At 34.5% G+C, this 22,393-nt stretch overlaps 1 protein-coding gene across 1 annotated transcript in view; it reads left to right on the forward strand.

The window, feature by feature from the left end:
• The first annotated feature begins 387 nt into the window (after positions 1-387).
• Positions 388-22,393, forward strand: part of LOC129226005 (mitogen-activated protein kinase kinase kinase 11-like) — a 44,205-nt gene continuing 22,199 nt past the window's right edge. Inside the window, exons 1-4 of the mRNA XM_054860580.1 lie at positions 388-1,322; positions 15,539-15,719; positions 17,140-17,288; positions 17,677-17,852. Coding sequence (XP_054716555.1) covers positions 617-1,322; positions 15,539-15,719; positions 17,140-17,288; positions 17,677-17,852 — 1,212 coding nt within the window. The 5' untranslated portion in view covers positions 388-616. The remainder of the gene's footprint in view (positions 1,323-15,538; positions 15,720-17,139; positions 17,289-17,676; positions 17,853-22,393) is intronic.

Here is a 22,393-nt window from a genome sequence, read left to right on the forward strand (position 1 = left end):
GAGCCAAGGGTTCAGAAATTGCTTTCTGAAAAACAGATGCATTTAATTATTTATTTATTATATTTAATTTTCTTAACTTTTCCATAGTTCCCCATGTTATTTAGAAAAATTTAAAATATTCTGAAATTTTGTATGTGCTCTGAATCATTTTAAGATGAGTTGGGGTCCTCGGTCAGAAAAAGGTTGGGCACCATGTGACAAAAATCTGCGAGACGTTGCGCATAATTATCTTTTTATTATTAAATCGACCAATAGATAGCAGCACATAACGTTGCACATAGTATTTACTTTATCGGACTATGGTTTTGACAAATTACATGTGTATTTCCAAATTTGTTGGCAACAATAATAGTGATAATTGTAAACTTGTATGGGGGTGATCGAAGAGGTGTTAGGGTTCTGACTGCTTTCATTATGGATGTGGGTAGATTATTTTTCGTTTCGCTTACTTCGTATTTAACCTGTTTTTAAACTATCGTGCCTCCTTGTTGGAGCAATTCACTTTGTTAGTATGAATAAACCCGATTGTATTTTGAATTGTGTGTAGGCCTAAGGTGTTCAAGTTATGCATCTCAAAATTACTTAAATATTCTCTTCATCTCCTTATTTCCAACGAATGCCAGATTTTATTGGCTTTTCCATGGAATCTATGCATTCTCATGTTGTAGAGAATCATGGAATTGGTGATAAAGCTAGACTTTGGACGGCAATTTATGATTATGAAGCATCGGGAGAAGACGAATTGTCGCTTCATCGCGGCGAACAAGTCGAAGTGCTTTCCAAAGATTCCAAAATATCCGGAGATGAGGGTTGGTGGACGGGAAAAATATGTGATAAAGTGGGGATATTTCCCAGCAACTTCGTTACCCAGCTCAAGAATGTTCGTCCGATGGGTAACGATGGAATTCCTTTCACCATCAAATTTTCAGAGCTCGAGCTGGAAGAGGTAATCGGCGTCGGAGGATTCGGAAAAGTGTACAGGGGGTATTGGCGACGCCAAGAGGTAGCTGTCAAAGCGGCCAAACAAGATCCCGACGAAGACATAAGTGTAACGATCGAAAATGTTCGTCAGGAGGCCAAGTTATTTTGGCTTCTCAAGCATCCAAACATCGTCACGTTGAAAGGAGTGTGTTTAGAAGAGCCAAATTTATGTCTGGTGATGGAATATGCGAAAGGAGGGTCCCTCAACAGAGTTCTTAATGGTAGAAAAATTCCACCGAACGTTCTGGTCAGTTGGGCTATACAGATTGCAAGAGGCATGCATTATCTGCATTCAGAAGCACCAATATCTCTTATACATAGAGATCTCAAATCTAGCAATGGTGAGTTCTTAACTTTCCCTCTTGTGTGTACTAATTTTTATGCTTACAAAGTTTAACCATAATTGGGGTATGACCATCCATATATTTCCATGAACAAAATGACATTTAACTTCAACTGTCACTTTGGGTGAGTTCAAATAAAACATTTGGTTAACCCAAGTGATTGATTTAATGATGTTTAATGATATCGGTGGTCAATCCAGCAAGTGCTCATTGAATGTTTGCATGTAGGATCGACTGACGGATAAACTATTAAAACATTCCTGGTTAATTATACCAAAAGGCATGGGTTAGCCTGTTGCTATATTTGACAGGGATGCCCCCCCCCCCCAAAAAAAAAAAAAGATATGGCCCCGCACATTTGCGGACCATGTCCTTAAGGGGCCTGACGACCCAAGAAATTGGGGGAGAACTAGCACTGAAGACTTATTAATGTTGCAAATATACACTGCTAGCCTAGGTAGGGACCCCAAAGATTTTGTTGCAAAATTTAAAGATCCGGGCATGCCCTCAACCCCCTTTTTGTCCAAGAGCAAGAGCTCTCCCCCTAAAAAAGAAAAAATACCCCTGAAAACTCGTCAAAATGTCAGTGGCACAGTCAGTGCCATGAAAATTTAAGACCTCCCTTGGTGGGCACCCCTGTATTTGAGCATGTAGGGGAGAGTGGTAATGAATGAGCCATGGGGATGAATGGACCACTAACAAAATATGAAAAAGTATTTGCATAAAATTATTTTAGATGCCCACTAATAGATGGAGCAATTTGTTCTTTTACACTCGTCAAATTTTCAATTGTTTGAGAAAAGCCATTTTTCCCACTAGAGTAGGATGATCAAGAATTTGATTGAAAAGTATTTTTTTTCCTTTTCAGTAAAATAAATACTAGCTTAAAAAGTATCAATTCTTTCACTGCATATATGTTTATTTTCAAGTCTTTCCACATCTGTAAACTAATTTTAAGATGTATTTGGATGTTGTTTGAATTTCATGTATTAAAAAAACCTGAATAATATATTCTTGTATATAGGTGGGACTGAATGTGCCTCTATGTCATGGTTATGGATGGGCCATGAAAATATTGGTTTTTCTTCCTTTTTTTCTGATTTTCTCTTTAATATTAAACATAACTAACTGTCTGAGATTTAGGTCATTGTCTTGTTTAAATAGGTTTATTGTAATTTTCAAAATTTGCACATTTTAGCCCTAAGAAACATTAGCTGTGCATTAGAAACACAAGTGAAATTCTATAATTCTATAAACGATTAAGATGAATTTTCCAATTAATGACCAGTATCTGTAGTTCACCATTTGGATTTGATATAAGTGATTCCATCCAGTATTTAATAAATAGGTTGAATTAGAATTGTGTGCTTTTGCTTTGTTGGTTTTGTATGATTTTTTGAAAATGTCATATTGTTTGCTTTTGTAGGCTGGGCATACATTTAAGTATTTTCTTTTAATTACTTATATACAAATACAAATACGACTACCAGCAACAGGCTCTGGGCCCAGCTAGGCTGATCCTAGTCAATTTACAATCCCCAGTGAAGATCAATGGCCCTCTTAAAACTATCTACTCCCTTACTCATTACCACCTCTTCCTGTAAGCTGTTTTAAGGTTCCACTACCCTGCTAAAATAATAATTTTTCCTAATATCCATGTTAGCTTCAGATTTAAATAGCTTAAAACAATGACCCCTTGTTGACCTGTCTGTTTGAAAATCTAAATAATAATTCTTATTTATTATTAACACTTTGTAACTGATGTTGAATTTTACCAAAAAGGGGGGGGGGCAATTAAAGTTTTAACTATTAAAAATATATATAAAATTTAAAAATAAAATTGTTAAACAATTTTGCTTTTATTTTTATTTATTTAAGAGACTTTTTTAAAAGATCAATTCCACATGTTTTCATTGAAGTCTTTCAGTGGCCCATTCAGCCCCATGGGTGTGTGATGAATGGGCCAAATTTCTATGTTTTTATTTTCTATTATCATTCATAAGACAGTTTCCAATCCAACTTATGATTTTTTTATGTAACTACACAAGTAAAGTTACTAAAGAGCCAATTCTGAGCTAAAAAAAATGTATTAAAAAAAATTACAAAAGCTAAAAACCAAAAATTGGCCCATTCATTACCACTCTCCGCTACTCTCATTATATATCTTACTGTATATTTATGGTCAAATGTAAATGTTTTGACAGTGTCACTTTTTTTTTGAGCTTTTCAGCGCAGCTTTTATTTACATAATTCTGTGAATCTAGACTTTTTCAGTATAGGCATACAAATCAAAACATTGTTCATTGATAACAGTCTGATATGAGCTTTGTCACATTTACCAATCCTACCTTTTTTGACATTTAGGGTCAAAACTGCTTAGTGAAGTTTGAATTTTTGACTTTTGGCCAGCTTTTTGGCTCAAATACCCCTCCATGCGACGTTTCCGAGCTCGGCTCATAGGCATACAAATCGAAACATTGGTTCATTGATAATAGTCTGATATGAGCTTTGTCACATTTATTAATCCACCTTTTTTGACATTTAGGGTCAAAACTACTTAGTGAAGTTTGAATTTTCGACTTTTGGTCAGCTTTTTGGCTCAAATACTCCTCCATGCGACGTTTCCGAGCTCGCAGTGGCGCCGACTCCATGAGGCCTGACCCCCAATAATTTAAGAAAATTACTAGTTATTTAATGCTTTCTAAACTCACAAATTTGTCTCAGTGGAACTGATGTGATATACCCCACCCTTGGCGACTTTTTCCTGTTGGCGCCAAGAAAGCGTCGCCAAGAAAACGATGTATGACGACATATGTCATACATCGTTCTTAGCGATGCTTTTTTAGCGCCAACAGGAAAAAATCAGATAAAAAAACATGATCAAAGCACTTCAGAACACAATATATATAAAAACAACATAAAAGCACAACAAAAAACATCACGAATATATGCTTCAAAAATGTACAGGGCCGGGGTTTTTTGTAAACATATTAAAATACAATGAAATAAATTATTGTATTAATTACAAGTCGAAATTAATGCATTAATTTTTTTTTCATCATTTCTCCGGGATACGAGCCCTCGGTCTCATAGTACTTTCGTAATGAGACCTCGGCTCGCCGGCCCTGCCTCGGTCTCATTACGAAAGTACTATGAGACCTCTGGCTTGCCAGGACCTCGCTATACATTACAGTCGGAGTATGGTCACAGTTATGTATATTTTCATGACACCCAAGGGTGGTTCCTTCCGTTCAGTGTACAATAATGACACAGTTTTAAGTGTGAAATATGCACCATTATTGTGCAGATTTATTAATAAAATTCAGCATTTTTAAGAGTACAACCGAAAGAACTTTCAATTGTTAACATAAAATTCAGTACCTAAAGGAGGCACGTCAATAGAATGTCTAAATAATTCGTGGCATCGATAAGAATTAACTTTTAGAACAAAATAACCGTACTATTTCTGTAAAATTAATTTACATACAGTAAAAATAAAGTTAAAAACTACAAGAACCCCTCAAGGATTTGTAAAAACAAAGAATTTTGGAAGTGAGAGGTTTTTTTTTGAATTCTAAAATAAAGAACTTACCTTTTTATATGGTATAAATATTCACACTCAGTCTAAAACAATACATCATATGACAATGGCACGTTACAGATACACACCACGTTGGAGTTAACTTTTAATTAACCTTCAAGTTTGAAGAAACTGGCATTTTCTAATGTTTTTACTTCAAAACACAACTACTGAATTTAAACTAACACAAAATAAGCATTCCTGTAAGGTATATTGCACGAAACAACACCACGTATCTCTCCTGCATGAAACCCAAATAACCCAAGTAAACAAGTTTGAACAGATCTGTAAGATTGCCTTCGGGTTGCTAAACACAGGTTAGTTTGGCCAGGGATGCCATGCATAAAAAATTATCGCCTCATTGGCGAGAAAAATATTTTAATTTTGTGCAAAAAAATCGAATGTCGCCAAATCGGGGGGTATATCACATCTGTACCGTCTCAGTATCTTTTATTTTCCTTGTTTGAAGATAGTTACCTTATAAAATACATTCAGTAATAGGATACAACAAATAATTTTTATAGTAAAAAGCAGGTTAACTGAAAATGAGTGGTGTGAATGATGATTGTGTTACGTTGCTGCGAGCGCTTAGAATTTGTCCCAGTGTGCGAACCTGCAGATAGTCTGTCCGATCAACAATGGGGCAGAAGCGATTGAACAACTTGGCTGTTCTTCATAACCACCCAGATATGTTGGACGAATTGGATATTCGGCCAGTCGTCAACGACTTCAATTTCAGTAATCTAGTTAGGCGGTCGACATTTGCACCTTTCTAAAGACAGCCGTAATATTGGTATTTAAAGCAATTTTAAAAATCTCTGTAAAATAGAGAATTAACTACAAAACTTTGAAATATTAGTACTAATTTATTACCGTATTACTACCGTACTGCATTAGTGATTTTCAAATCCTTAAATATTTTTAGGGTATAAGACTGTATAAAAACCCGCTATTTACATACTATATTAACTTTATTAAACAAATTAACTGTGGAATATTATTTTTATTTAATGATCTCTGAGCCTTATTCAAAGCAAGTTTAAATTAGCTATTTCACTTATTAATCAAAGTGCAACAGCAATATCTTATGCTTTATTTTTTTAATGATAGTTTAAGATTTATTTAAATATAATTTCAATTATATATATATATATATATATATATATATATATATATATATATATTCACCATTCTATAATAGTCTAAAAAACAAAATTATTATACTATAAATTAAATTAACTTTTTACAAAAATACCGTACATGTGGTTTTTTTTTTTTTTCGTTTTTCAAATACAAAACATTTGTCGAGTTAGCGAGAGTAGAGTTTTCGGGATTCTAATGTTGATAATATATTACTTTAAAATGCTTAAAAAACTGTAAAACTTACTTTTTCCATCTCCAATTTAGAAAATTTCCCGGTGTTAAACCACCCGCAGTATGCCCCCCACTCTCCCAATATTTTTTGTATTTGGGCGCACTGGGAGTGCCCTTCCATGCAAGTCAAGTGCCCTACCTTATAACAATGCCTAGCCACGGAACTGCACGACTTCCCCCAAAATAGAACTGTAAAAATGTCCCACACTAAAGACAAGTGACATGATCTAATTGAACCAGAAAATTTGTATACAAATTCTTAGATTGACTTTGAAAACACCATGCCACATATTGTTTGAGAACTGATGTGATATACCCCACCCTTGGCGACTTTTTCCTGTTGGCGCCAAGAAAGCGTCGCCAAGAAAACTATGTATGACGACATATGTCATACATCGTCCTTAGCGATGCTTTTTTAGCGCCAACAGGAAAAAATCAGATAAAAAAAACATGATCAAAGCACTTCAGAACACAATATATATAAAAACAACATAAAAGCACAACAAAAAATATCACGAATATATGCTTCAAAAATGTACAGGGCCGGGGTTTTTTGTAAATATATTAAAATACAATGAAATAAATTATTGTATTAATTACAAGTCGAAATTAATGCATTAATTTTTTTTTCATCATTTCTCCGGGATACGAGCCCTCGGTCTCATAGTACTTTCGTAATGAGACCTCGGCTCGCCGGCCCTGCCTCGGTCTCATTACGAAAGTACTATGAGACCTCTGGCTCGCCAGGACCTCGCTCCGCTCGGTCCGTTATCCCTCCGACTGTTAATACACATTGCAGTCGGAGTATGGTCACAATTATGTATATTTATGTATATTATGCATATTCATGTGTTTGTACACCCAAGGGTGGCTCCTTCCATTCAGTGTACAATAATGACACAGTTTTAAGTGTGAAATATGCACCATTATTGTGCAGATTTATTAATAAAATTCAGCATTTTTAAGAGTACAACCGAAAGAACTTTCAATTTTTAACATAAAATTCAGTACCGAAAGGAGGCACGTTAATGTCTAAATAATTCGTGGCATCGATAAGAATTAACTTTTAGAACAAAATAACCGTACTATTTCTGTAAAATTAATTTACATACAGTAAAAATAAAGTTAAAAACTACAAGAATCCCTCAAGGATTTGTAAAAACAAAGAATTTTGGAAGTGAGAGGTTTTTTTTGAATTCTAAAATAAAGAACTTACCTTTTTATATGGTATAAATATTCACACTCAGTCTAAAACAATACATCATATGACAATGGCACGTTACAGATACACACCACGTTGGAGTTAACTTTTAATTAACCTTCAAGTTTGAAGAAACTGGCATTTTCTAATGTTTTTACTTCAAAACACAACTACTGAATTTAAACTAACACAAAATAAGCATTCCTGTAAGGTATATTGCACGAAACAACACCACATATCTCTCCTGCGTGAAACCCAAACAACCCAAGTAAACAAGTTTGAACAGATCTGTAAGATTGCCTTCGGGTAGCTAAACACAGGTTAGTTTGGCCAGGGATGCCATGCATAAAAAATTATCGCCTCATTGGCGAGAAAAATATTTTAATTTTGTGCAAAAAAATCGAATGTCGCCAAATGGGGGGGGGGGGGGTATATCACATCTGTACCATTGTTTGTTTGTATAAATCATATACAACAGAAAATATGTAAATTGGCATTTTCAAGGTTCAAAAAATCTGAACTGTTTTTTTTTTGGAAAAGAGGGGAGGGAGGGGGGACGCCGTGGGATTACATAACCCATGGATCACCGGCGACGTCTAGCCTCCTCAATAATTTTTGCAAGTCGGCGCCCCTGCCAGCTCGGGCCATAGACATACAAATCAAAACATTGGTTCATTGATAATAGTCTGATATGAGCTTTGTCGCATTTACTAATCTACCTTATTTGACATTTAGAGTCAAAATTGCTTAGTGAAGTTTGAATTTTCGACTTTTGGCCAGCTTTTTGGCTCAAATATGTACCCCTCTGTGCGACATTTCAGAGATCGTGTCATAGCAGGGTTGGCAAGTTTCTTCCGAGGTGGTTAAAACCACTGGTAGAAACCGGTTAAAACCGGCATGGCAAAAACCACTTTCTGCGACATTTGCGACAGAAACTGGCAAAAACTCACAAAATGAAAAATTAATTCTTGATATACAGTAAAACCCCTCCTAACGGACACCCCTAAAGGCGGACATCCCTCTTATGCGGAGAATTTTTAATTCCCCAGTTGCAATGCAAATAACGTTATTAAACCCCTGTCCTACGGACACCTCTCTATTGTGGACAAAAAAAATTGTCCCGTTAGTGTCCGCATTAGAGGGATTTTAATGTACAACAGAAAATACATGGAAAAAATAATTAATTGTTAACCAGAGCACTGTAATTTTATCACAAAATTATCACAATTCAAAAGCAAATGTTACATTGTTGGGACTCTGCAATTGCCTCTTTGAAAAGGTGGTTTCAAAAATCTAAACATGTTCTCTATTTAATATGCACAAGAGAAACTTTAGAATATTCTTGAAACAGAAGAGCTAGCAGACAATGCATCAAGGAGCAAGCAATGCTCGTGAATTTTTCATATATTGTATAACTGGTTCATCATGTTAGGTGGTAGTAACTGTGGTTGTGTTAAAAATTTGACTAGAAAAAAAGGTTTTGAGAAATGGGGCCAATTTGTTTTGCAAAGCTGTGACATTAGGTACAAAATTCTAGACAAGTAAAATTCTGGCACTTTCTTCTTTGAGCATGTGACATGATAATTTCAATCATAAACAATTTAGACGAAGCATATGAGTGAGCAAATTACAATCAGTAATGCCCGTTTAATTCTGTATGTCACTCCTCTTTCCTAAGCACCCACGTATGATTTTTTATCCTTTGTTAAATTAATCCAAACACTACGAGCCTCTGCAATTGAAAAGTTCCCTTTCTGAACTAAATCAAGAGCACCAGCACTGGATTTTATTTTTTAAAATGTGGAAATGATGTTTAATTTTTTAGTTTACTTAAACAAAGATCATTTACTAATTACTTGAGTTATTAAAGACACTTTTAAGTTTTTGCCAGTTTCTGCCACTGGCACGGCAAAAACTAGTTTCTGCCGGCAGAAAGCCAACCCTGTGTTATAGGCATACAAATCAAAACATTGGTTCATTGATAATAGTCTGATATGAGCTTTGGTCACATTTACTAATCCACCTTTTTTGACATTTAGGGTCAAAACTACTTAGTAAAGTTTGAATTTTCGACTTTTGGCCAGCTTTTTGGCTCAAATACCCCTCCGTGCGACGTTTCCGAGCTCGAGTTATCAAGAGTTATAGACTGTTTATATTGCTGTGGTTGACTTAAGTTCACAAATTTTTGCTAAAAGTCAAGCATATATAACTTTAAGTCAACCGGAAGGGACTAATAATCAGTAACCGGAGCAGGGTGGGCTTTCTGCCGGCAGAAACTAGTTTTTGCCGTGCCAGTGGCAGAAACTGGTTATAACCGGTAAAAACCGGCATAAACTGGCAAAAACTAAGAGCATCTTTAATTACTTAAGTGATTGTTAAATGATATTCGTTTAAGTAAACTAAAAAAATTAAACTTCATTTCATCATTTAAAAAAAATAAAATCCTGTTCTATAATGCCCTTGATTTAGTTCGAGAAGGGAACTTTTCAATTGTGATGCTCGTAATGTTTGGACAGGGTTGTTTGGTTTGAACCACGTTGGTTTTAACCATGGTTTAAACCAATTGGTTTAAAAAAAAAACATGTGTTTTTTTTAAAAATGTTTTTTTTTTTTTTTAATCAAAAAAAAAAAAAAAAAAAAATCCATTTTACAGGTTTACATTGACCCTACACATATTGAAAAATGTAAAATTCCATTTATGCTATGTTCCTAGCTAAGTTGCAGAGATAAATACTAAAATTGCAAAGTTGCTTCTTCAAAATGTATTACAAGCTTTAATCGAAAAAATATATTAATACATTTTTTATTTCATATATGTGCCATAAAGCAGATTTCAGTCAACTTCCATCATTATGCTTAATTTGCATGATTAGTTAAGATTTACTAAGGATTGAATCTTTTATTGTAGATGCAATTCATTATATTGCTCACTCCTGTTGCAGGGATGTGACACTTTTGCCCATTTATTTGCACTTTCCTGGAAGTTTAACTTTGACTTGTAAGGTAATCAACAGTCTAACTTAGTTGTTTGCACCTAAAAATTAAGATTTGTTCTGCAGGTGAACACAAATAATATTTTTTGAATCAAATTTAAAAATTTATACTTCATATTATGATACATAATAGTTCCTTATATTATAATGTAGGAAGATTAAAAGATAAATTTTAAATTCCCAGAACAAAGTGCTAATGTATGTGTAAAAATTGATTGAGAAATACATAAATCTTTACATATAAACAACACTCTCCATTGGTGTTTTTTTTTTTTTTTTTTTGGATTCTGTGTGCTCAAAAGATTTTGATTGGCTATACACCTATGCTGCTTTATGACTGTTGGGTGCAGATAATTCTTAGTTCCCCCCCCCCCCCCCCCCTTTTGTTCATCGGAATTGAGATTTTGGTATTTGCTTTGCCTTAGCTAACCTGTGCAGTTTACAAAAGTTACTTACTCATATTGTTTTAAAAAGAATGTCTAATTCTGGTAGAAAAAAGACCTAATCTGACTTTTATTTGATGAAATCGAAAATGAAGCCAGTATTTCGTATCATAAAGGGTCTATATATACATGCATACTAATATGTTAATCAAGTCAAACATTTCAATCAATATTTCCCCGCAGAAAGCTATTTTAATTATTTAATTTAGTTACAAGATTTTGTTCTAATGTCTTTAATTAATCAAGAAATTAGGTATGATGTGACTATTGAATAACTGTTAATTACATGGAACCTTAATTACCTTCTGAAAATTAATTGTTTTTCTCGCAAATAGTATTTAAACCAAAAAAAACGGTTTAAACCAAAAAAAAACCTGGTTTAAACTAAAAAAAAACTGTTTTTTTTGGAAAAAACAAACGGTTTTTTTACCAACCCTGTGTTTGGATTAATCTAACAAAGGACGAAAAATCATGTAGGTGCTCAAGAAAGAGGAATGACATACAGAATTAAAAGGCATTTCTGATTTTAATTTGCTCCCTTATATACTTCATCTAAATTGTTTGTGATTGAAATAATCACGTGCTTCAAGAAGAAAGTGACAGAATTTTACTTGCCCATATTAACATAGATTTTGTAACTAATGTCACAGCTTTGCAAAACAAATTGGCCCTATTTCTAGTGTTCACTCTAGAAAAAAAAAGGGCAGGGTGCTAGCCTTTGAAAGGGGCCCTTTTTAAAAAAAGGGCACTATTTTAACGCGGTGTCCCCCCCCCCCCCAAGGCCAATGATGCACCACTCAAAAAGTACTGAGCATCCCCCCCCCAAAAAAAAAATTAAGAGGAGACATAATACTTAAAACACCTTGCAAAAATTCAAACAGTCTAGTCTGCGCCATGACCCCCCCCCCCCTTGATCGCCATCACCACTGACTTTAGTATTAAAAATGATTTCATCTAGAAAACGCACTTGTCTTCAGAATAGAGTTAACTCACTCCCCCCCCCCCATACCACACACACACACACACAAATGCCAACTAAGCTAAGCACATTTTCCACACTCCATAGGAACATTTAGTTAATGCTGAAACTTGGCTTTGTGTGTTTTTCAATACTTTTCAAGCCATAATTTTAACTAACCATAAGAGTAAAAAAAAAAAATTCTAGGCATTTCAAAACGCTTTGAATTTCAATTTAAGAACAATATTTAATTACTGATCTCCCCTTCCTACCAAAGAAACTGCTTAGTAATGTGCATTGTGCCATTAAGTATTTTAGTAGACATCAAAATTGTGATGAGTGTAAATTCTCCTTCTTTAAATATATTACACTTCAAATAGAATAATTAACTTAAAATGCTGTGTGCAGTGCTTCAAGAATGCAGTGGTAGCAAGTTGCAAAACTAAAAATACTTTATTTGAGCTCTATTTCTTAGTCTTGGAGTTCAAATTCATAACACAAATGTGTTGGCAGATATATGCGCTCCTAAATGCAATGCATAAGCAGCTTGGGCCAAGCTAAGATTTTATCTCAGACAATTTTTGTGAAAATTTAATATTTTGCCATTTTAATTTGGTGATTTTTGTTTTAAATCAACTGTATAATATTTATAAAAGAAAAAGAAACAGTGCGAGATTATTTTAATTAGAAAAAAGCACAAGTATGTCAAAAGTATGCTTTTTATTATGTCAATAAGTGTTTTAAATAATCTGCTATATGAATCACACACACACACATATACAAAGATAATAAAAATATTTAGCAAAAAGGAAAGAATTGATGAAAGCCCTCTCAATGCGATGTTTCCATTTCAAATGTTTTTTTTTTTTGGGGGGGGGGGGAATTAAAAATCCAAGATATTAAAAAAATACTCTTGCATTTTAGCCTAGTAAGCTTTGTACTAAGTTCTTCTTAGGAAATAATCAGAAAGTTAACTTTCCAGAAACAGATGTGAAAAGATTGTTACACAATCACTAGCAATGCGCTAAAATGAGCTAAGCCTAATTTCCACGTGCAGACGAAAAACAGACACAAAGGGCTGAAATGTTAGGAAATGTACTATTCCCTCTCTCATTGTTGATTCTCAGAAGATCAAGGATGGGAAGGAATGAAACAAAGATCTCTCCCTTCCCAGAAGACCCTACTCCTTCCCACAACCTTTCAAAAACCCACCCTCAGTAGAAGGGAAGAACATGCCTTTGTTTCCTACTGATAAACCTGTTTGAATTCTGAGAATCTCATCCTCTCTTAGCCTAGGTATTTGCTTCCCCTTTTGTTTATGGGGCCGTTTTCAGGGTGAAATTCTGGGAACAAGGATAAGACATTTGCGTTTTTGCAGACGATCGCTGGACAAATAAAATTGTCCGATATCGCGGCAGGTCGAAACGATGGTTGGGGCATCTTTTTAAAAACACAGGGTGCAATTTCTTATTTTTGAAAAGGGCGGGGCGCATTTTACAATCTAAAAGAAGTGCAGGGCGCATTCTGCTGATATGGAAAAGGGCAGGGCGCTGCGCCCTTCAAAAACGGCCTAGCGGGAACACTACTATTTCTCAAAACTTATTTTTCCAGTCGAATTTCTCCCACTACCCCAGTTACTACATGGTGGCCTAGTTAAAAAAAATACAGAGATGAAAGTTTCATGAACATTGCTTGTTCCTTCATGCATTGCCTGCTAGCTCTTCTGTTGCAGGAATATTCTAAAGTTTCTCATTTGTACGTATTAGATTGAGAAACTGTTTAGATTTTAGAAACAACCTTTTCTGAGAAGCAACTGTGTAACATTTGATTTTAAATTGTGGTAATATCGTTATTAAATTGTGCTTAGCTTAATAATTATTTTTTCCATGCACTTCATATTGCATGTCAATAATTTAATTATTTTTCTTTTTGTGAGTTTTTGCCAGTTTCTGCTGCAAATGTGGCAGAAAGTGGTTTTTGCCATGCCGGTTTTAACCGGTTTCTACCAGTGGTTTTAACCGCCTCGGCAAAAACGTGCCAACCCTGAACCGGAGGGACTAATAATCAGTAGTTTAGACCACCGCAAGTTACTTAATCCTCAGGATGTAAACTCACTCAATGAAATGACAAGATTGCAAAATTTGCCTTCTTGTAAACATGATACCCATGTCAATGAAAATTAACTAAAAAGAGTAAAATAAAAAATAATTCTTAAATAAAAACAAAAAAACTTGACTAAAAACTAGAAAGAAAAAAAATATAAGCCCAGTAGTTTAGAATGTTATTAAGTACTACTTAATAACTACACCATTGAAATAGTTTTATAATCGATACACAAATTAAAGAGAAATCATAAATTCAAAATTAGAAGGATCAACAATCGGTGCCCATTCAAATTTTACAGTTGATTTGTCAAAAAGGTATGGGTACCGACTGTTGATCCTTCTATCCTGTTTTTGAATTTATAATTTGTCTTATGTGTACACGGATGTTCACAGAAATTTTAGGGCCATCACAAATGACTTTTATGAGCCTACCTCCAAAGTATTTACAAAGTATTAAGTCTCTAAAAAATTTTACTGCACATTTTTTAAAAATTTGGGCTCTCTTCAGGCTCGGATCCTGGCTAACAGGTGTCCCCCTCCCCCTCTCTGTGCATGCCCCTGCTTGATTGCATTTTAGAAGACGAAAACATTCATCGACATCGACACAAATCATCGAATTGTTTGAATTCAGTTGGTAATACTGAAATCTGAGTTACCTACAATTTGAATGTCCCGACAGCAGTTACATTCTGTGGCTGTCATTTAATATTAAAAAAATCGGATAACGGTATTGCGTAATACGACGATTATTAATTATAACCACTAAACCATGTCACAACGTGATCCTTTTTTACTCACATGTATTTTAAAAGGAAAAAGCATATGCACTTGTGACTTGAATTAAATAACAAACTGAAAAACTAAGACTAATCTCTTACCTTTTTAATTACTGAACACTAAAGAACATCTTATCATTCTGAATAACGATAGGAAAACATTTCTGTAGAGTGTGGATGAAAACGCCTTTCATTGAATACAAGCAGGCCCTCAAGTTCCCGCTTAAAATCCGCCTCATCAGACCCAATTTTAAGAACACGTGGCATTACCGGCTTCCCCCTATCGCCCCGTGGTTGTTAATAGTTTCTGATGCTCAGGCCACAGCATTAGGTCAAGGACAAGCATCAGCCGGGGACGAAACTAACCCTTTTACCTATGGGGATCTTATTTTGTTTTCGTACTCTCTATTTCTTCACGTCGCGGCAATACCCACAACCATCAATGGTTACGCAATACTTCAGAGCTCCCGATAAGAGGATATTATTAGTAGACAACCGCTCGGGAAATTGCTGAAAAACCTTTCTTTTTTGGAAGTAGCAAATAACGATTTCAGCAGTATTTATTTAACGAACATGTGATTGAAAGAGCAATTCAATTTTTGCATTGTCGTTTTTTGAAGTTCTCTGATGGAACTAGGAGTTTTCCCTGATGAGGATGGGTCTCCAACGAGGGGGGGGAGGGGGGACTGGCAAATTTCCCCCATTACTCACCCCCCTAGATTTGTATTTCACTTTGGGAAAACCTTTTTGCATGTTAATTAATAAATATCCTTTCATTTCTAGTACTTTTGAGTGAACCTGTTGGTGTGAATGATCTGCAGAATAAAACCTTAAAGATAACAGATTTTGGCCTTGCAAGAGAGGTGTACAAGACTACCAGAATGTCTGCTGCTGGGACCTATGCCTGGATGGCTCCTGAAGTTATTAAATCTTCCACATTTTCTAAAGCAAGTGATGTCTGGAGGTAGCTATTTTTTCAAAATCATTTAACATTTTGTTTGGCTATTTTTCCCCCTGTTGCTTATCTGTAGATACAAAGAACATTAATCTAAAATTAATTACGGTTTAACAAAATTAAAAGTGTAACCGCAAGAGGATTTTGTGCTAGTTGGGCAGTTCCTGTGTTTAAATTCGTCTGTTGATCGTCAGGTGGTAACTTAGTCAGTCTCTTGTATGTAGCCATGCTTCGAAACTGAGCTAAAACAATTCTGCTGTTATATTTTAAAGTATTTTTTTATAAAGCGAAAAAAATAACCTATTTTTTCTGCCTATAAAGACATTTGGTGCATTATCAAAATCAGGATCATTTTGCTCCTAAGAATTTTCAGCCCACAATCCAGTGTTATATTACGATAGATGACAGCACTAATCGCCCAAAGTAAAAGTACTTGTTTAGTTGTCCTTTTACCTCAAAATCGAAATTTCAGCATTTTGTTTGTCATATATTCTTGTTAATTATAAAAAATTTTAAAAAATTAAGTTCACATCTTCATAATCAAGTCATTTTCACGAGTCCATCGTACTTGCAAAAATTTATGCCTCATGATGTATTTTTGCTTCGACTTTCGGTTTTTTTCATCAAAAATTCGCCAAATTTTTTGATCTCAAATTACATTATATCTTCATTTTCGTGAAAATTATGGCTCACAAAAAAAATGTTTTTCTACTATCTATCTGTCATTAGATACTTTTCACCACTTCGCCCCACTTCTTAGCGAATTTGCCTTAGCCAGGTAATAAATTGCTTATAGTTCTGCCTTCATTTTACCTGTTGAACGGCACCATTTCTTGTGAACTGTCTCTGGTGTACTAAATTAATTTTAGCTCCCTGTTTGAAGTTAATCGCAGCTTTTATGAGAGGATACCTTCTTCTATCTCTGTTATTGACTACTTGTGGTATCCGCACGACTTTACCTGTAGTAGAAAATTAAAAGGTCTTTTGGTTCGTCTGGTATATTTACAAGTAATGTATGATGAATTTCCCGCCTATTGACTTGCTGTTACGGTTCCACCTTATGATAACTTGGTAACTTACTTGTCCATGTTATGATAATTTTGCTCAGGAAAGTGTTCTTAAAATTAGAATAGAAAAAGAACAAAATCGAATTTTCAAAAAAATCGTTTTGAGGTGCACACCTCCATGCTACAAACTAACTTTGTGCCGAATTTCATGAAAATCGGCCGAACGGTCTAGGCGCTATGCGCGTCACAGAGATCCTGACAGACAAGAGATCCAGACAGAGAGACTTTCAGCTTTATTATTAGTAAAAATTCTGCACTGATTAGTTCAGATCAAGGATGAAACTCTAGTATCTGTATGTCTAGTATATTGTTTGTATTGATATGGTACTTTGTATTTCCTAACATCTATTATGTTGTTGCAGTTATGGTGTGCTGTTGTGGGAGCTCCTAACTGGGGAGACACCCTACAAAGGCATTGATGCATTGGCTGTTGCATATGGAGTTGCTGTGAATAAACTTACTCTGCCCATTCCATCCACCTGTCCTACGCCATTTTCATGTCTTATGAAAGGTAAGCTTCCGTTCTGGTTTCTACAGTTTTCATATTATCCTTGTACTGTTTATATCCATAAACAAATTAAAACTCTTAGAAATTTAAAAAGAGTTTTTGCCTGGGATAGTCAAATAGGGCCCAAACAGGGGGGGGGGGGGGGTTGTTTATTATATAAAAAGGTAATAAAAATAAATTTTATAAATATTAACTTCAAAGTTTATTTAATCTTGAACAAAGTTTGTAGTATATGCTGATCTTTGTACTAAAATTTAATTGTTGCTTTTCTTGCCTTATAATGCCTTAAGTATCACTTTACAACTTTTTTACTGGATTCAATGGAATAGTTTGTGAACTAATTGTTTGTTATAAAAAATCATTAACCAGTTTATGAAACCAAATCTTTTAGGCTGTTGGAACCCTGACCCTCATGCTCGACCCACCTTTGTGAACATCTTGAAGGCCCTTGAGGCCATATCTCGATCTTCCTTTATGAACACACCCCAAGAATCTTTTCATTCCGAGCAAGAGAAATGGAAATGTGAGATAGAGGAAATGTTTCATGAGCTACGCTGCAAAGAGAAGGTAAGTTATTATTTCTCATGTCATAAAATAATATCTCGCCTCTTAAGGCACTTTTCTCTTAAATTTACAAAACTGCACTGGTTTCCAGACTGATGGCGCTCTTTTAGGGAGGCATAGAGTAATTTTTGTGTGTGGCATGTAGTTGTTTCCAACGTATCACTTTTAGTACCTGCAAATAAAAAAAATCCGCGTCAAAAAATAAGAGTCAACAATATGTCATTGCTAAGACCTTCAATTTTGAGTGCTCACACTAAAAACATAAATATCTTTTAGATGACTCTGCGGTTTGAGAAATTTCATATGAGTTCTTAAATGTTGTAAAATTATTAATACTCCTCTTATACTATAATCTGTGTAAATGAAACGGCATTTCTCTGGATCAGCGCTTCCCAAAGTGTAATCCTGGTGGGTTCGGTATGGTTTCGGCTGACTGCTTTGGGGGTCTGCCAAAAACGTCAAGAAAAAAGTTGAATGATATTTAACCAGAGTTCTTACTTTCAAAGTATAGAGTTGTCCTTTGAGATTTACTTGAGCCTGACATCTCAAGATACAATGTTGTAAGATTATGCTGCAACCACAATTTAAATTCACAGTACACACCTCTAGAACCCTTTAACTCAGAAAAATGTAAGGCAGTAATAAAGGACAGTGTAGGCATACATGAATTTTTGAGGTATTTTGAAGAAACGCGTTTTGGATTACGTACTAACAAAGGTGAAATGTTGGAATTGACATTTTTTTTTGTGCTTTATTTTCAGTGGGAATCAAATTAGCAAGTTCGTACAGTAAAGCTAAAGTACAACAGGTAACAAAAATGGAACAAAATGAAAAATCAGCGAATATTACGTATAACCTTCACATAGCTGTATTCACTCTAATCATAGGGGTCCACACTAAATACTGGTCTATGAAAGGGGTCCACTGGCTATAAATTTTGGGAAGCTCTGCTCTGGATCAATGACCAGCCAATAATCCGAGAGAACTTTGAATTTGTTGGTTGCTCCGATAAGAGTGGTAGCGCCTCACGTTGCATGTTGGAGGTAGCTGTCTAAGATTTTATTTGGTGCTGTATACTAATTTTACTAAAAGGTTAATTAGCAAAGTACCCAAGGATTGGTTCGAATAATTTACGTCACCTGCGTATATTACTTTTAAAAAAATTTCTCCAGTTGCAGTGATGTCATTATGAGGACTGACTGGATCCATCAGAACCAGAGTCCTTGTTGTTATTGAAAAATGAGTCACTAGCAAGGGCGCCCATATTAGGGGGCAAGAAGGGGCTCAAGCCCCGCCCTCCTAGAAATGAGAACTTCCTTGCTTTTAGTGTTTTCTTTGCAAAAATGTAAAAGCATTTCTTCTCCAGCCATTAATGAATAAGTTATTAGAAATGTCAAATGTTAATGACTCTAATCTGACCTGAAATCTGCTTCCACGGGGAAAATATCTGAGCCCCCCCCCCTAACAATTTTGCATATGAGCGCTCATGGTCACTAGTGAATATTTTGTAACCAGCATTTCAGAAGCAATCCCTTAAGAAGTAGCAATCTTGTTAGATGAATCCTTTGTTTCTTGTTTTCTTGCATTCTTTGCTATATAAGCTATGGTATATAAAATAAAAAAATCCCATTCCCTCTTCCCAGCCCAGTTTTTAATAATTTCCTTAAAAAAACTCTTTGAAGTGGTTCATACCTTTAGTCCATGTGTCATTTTGTTTTCGAATGTGTTAATTTTCCATGCTGTGCAAACTGTTGGTGTTGATGTGTAGCTAACTTGATGTTTCAAATCAGCATTTTTTCTTCAGTCACAGATAGTGTTCATATGGAGTGATACATGATTTAATTGCCAGCAAATAGATTTACAGTGAAGCTTTTTTTTAATAACCATTATCTTACTACTGATTTTGTTAAATGTATATCATAAAATATTAGCAGATGTGACTTTTTTAAAATATAGTATAACTTCAATTTAACGATTTCCTCAATTTAATGATACATTTCACTAGTCCCAATTTTGCTGCATTAAACATCATATGTTCTTCTATTTTATGATAACTTTTTCTACTCCCTTGAAAATCATTAATTCAGGTTTATACTGTACTTAAAAACATAAAAAATTCTCCACATGTGCACATGAGGTATATTTGGACTAGGGATGTGTCATTCATGAACGAACGGGTCAAAAAGAACATCTTTAAAATGAACAGATCCGTTCGTTCACGAAAAAAATGAACAACTGTTCTTTTGAACGGTGTGCAGTTTGGAACAATGTATTGATGCACGTGTGATAAAACCGCATTTTAAAAAAGAAATTACATTCATCTTCAAATTTTTAACTCTCAATCAATCTCAAATTTCTTTTTTTTCGGTGCAGTACAATATATTCATTTCGAACCCTTTTACTTTTCATCATTTCTTTATTCATCATTTTTTTATTCATTACAGTTCATTTGCAATTTTCCAGTGTATCCATTAGTAATGTTTTGTGTAACTTGTTTGGGCTACTAACAAAATGTTTAGAATTTCCACTTCCTGTCCCACGCACTGCTAAAATCTTTCTCTCCCTTCTCTGTCTTTTCTTTACTTTTAACTTGGTTGGCGACTTGCAAGTCGCTGATTTAACATTCAATGTCCAGAGATTTTTTAATAAGGATTATTACTTTCGAATTTTTTCCCCCATTTGAAAAACTGTCAAAGTTTTTAGTTTTTCTATTCTTATTGGTACTGTGTGTGGAATAATTTTGAAACTCCCTAATATTTAGGTGATCATTTTTTTAAAAAAGTTAAGCTTTCTGGTACTCGGCTGAGCTATGGATATATTTTGAACTTTTTTCGCTATACATGGTCTATTGGTAGGCTTGCCAGATGTCCTCGTTTGACTGGGACAGTCCCGGTTTTTAGACAAAATCCCGGTGTCCCGGCCGGTTTACTTCACGTCCCAAAAAAAGATAAATTTGATTACAAATGACCTAAAAATGTACCTAAAAATTATTAACTGTGAAGGATTATTTAGGATAATTACTTTATCATTTGTAACATTGACTTGGTCACTAGCTATCACTTTTGTTATGAAAATAGTACCGGTTTAGCTTTTGATGATTTTTACAACAAGATCAAAACAAAATAAAATAATAGTTTAAAAAAATAAAAAGACATGCTTTAGTAGCAAAATAAACTAAAAAGTTAAAAATAATCTTTGGATGACAAGTATGCAAAGTAATTGACCAAACACTTAATTTCACTGTAATAAAAAAAAAAGCATGGGGACTGCCTATTTACATTTTTGTATGGATAACAAGTGGAAGAAATTTAAGACAACTGATAAGAAGCCCTCCACGCTTTTTTTCTATTACAGTAAAATTAAGTGTTTGGTCAATTACTTTATATACTTGTTATCCAAAGATTATTTTTTAACTTTTTAGTTCATTTTGCTACTAAAGCAAGTTTTTTTAGTTTTTAAAATTATTATTTTATTTTTTACTTTTTAGTTCATTTTGCTACATAAGCGTGTTTTTTTAGTTTTTTCAAACTATTTTTTTTTTTCAAATAAGATTTAGATACTGAATATTGCTAGCACTTGTAACTCTTATATGAAATCTTTGTGCGTGTGTTCAATTTTTATAATAGAATGTGTCTTATTATTCTATTGCATTATTTGCATCAGACATTTTGAATGCTTTCTGTTAAATTCATGTGCAAACATTGTTACACTCCGCAGCTCTGATTTTTATGTTGTAAGTAATTCTAATAAGCCACTGTCCAAAGGAAAGTTGGACCCACAAACATACAAGTTAAGCTAATAAAAGTGTGTTAAATAGAATAAACTAATAACTTATCGTTAATGAATCAATTTGATTATAGAATATTGCACTGTCATCAGGTCTGAGGTTGCATTCCAAATTTTAAAAGAATCCTATCACAAAAAGCGGGCGAAAATTGAGTTGCAAGATTATAAATTTAATTTCGGTGTAGACGGGATTAAAACGCATGCCCAATGATTACCGGAGGTGAACGTCCGTGAAGACCCGCGCCTTAGACCGCTCGGCCACGAACGCTTATAAATGGTGGTATGTACTAACAGTAATAAGCCACTAGCTCTTAGTGCAAACAAGAGTTACTCACAAACATACAAGTCTAGCTAATAAAAGCATGTTAAAAAAGACTCTAAAAAATCCTATAAAATGAAAATTATATCTAAATATTGTAAATTTTTTTATTCCTCATTCAAAGTGTTTTTTTCTAACTAAAATAAATTTCAAATATTTACACCTAAGAAGTGATATGTTCAAATTTTATCTGCTTATGCCATTTTTTATTACCACTATTTTAGGCTCATGGTTAGTAATCATCTTTTTATATCATTGAGAATAAACTGCCATATAAAACACTCCAAAAGTCAGCAGCTGGAATTTTGAATACTAGCAATGCTGGGGGGGGGGGGGGGGGGGGGGGGCAGTTCAGTGACCCAGTTGAACATTTCAGAAATCTGGCAAGCCTATCGGTAATACTATATGATATATACAGTGCTGTAGCTGGGAAAAAAAT

The sequence above is a fragment of the Uloborus diversus genome, chromosome 7, assembly GCF_026930045.1.
Source record: "Uloborus diversus isolate 005 chromosome 7, Udiv.v.3.1, whole genome shotgun sequence".
NCBI classification, from domain to species: Eukaryota; Metazoa; Arthropoda; class Arachnida; order Araneae; family Uloboridae; genus Uloborus; species Uloborus diversus.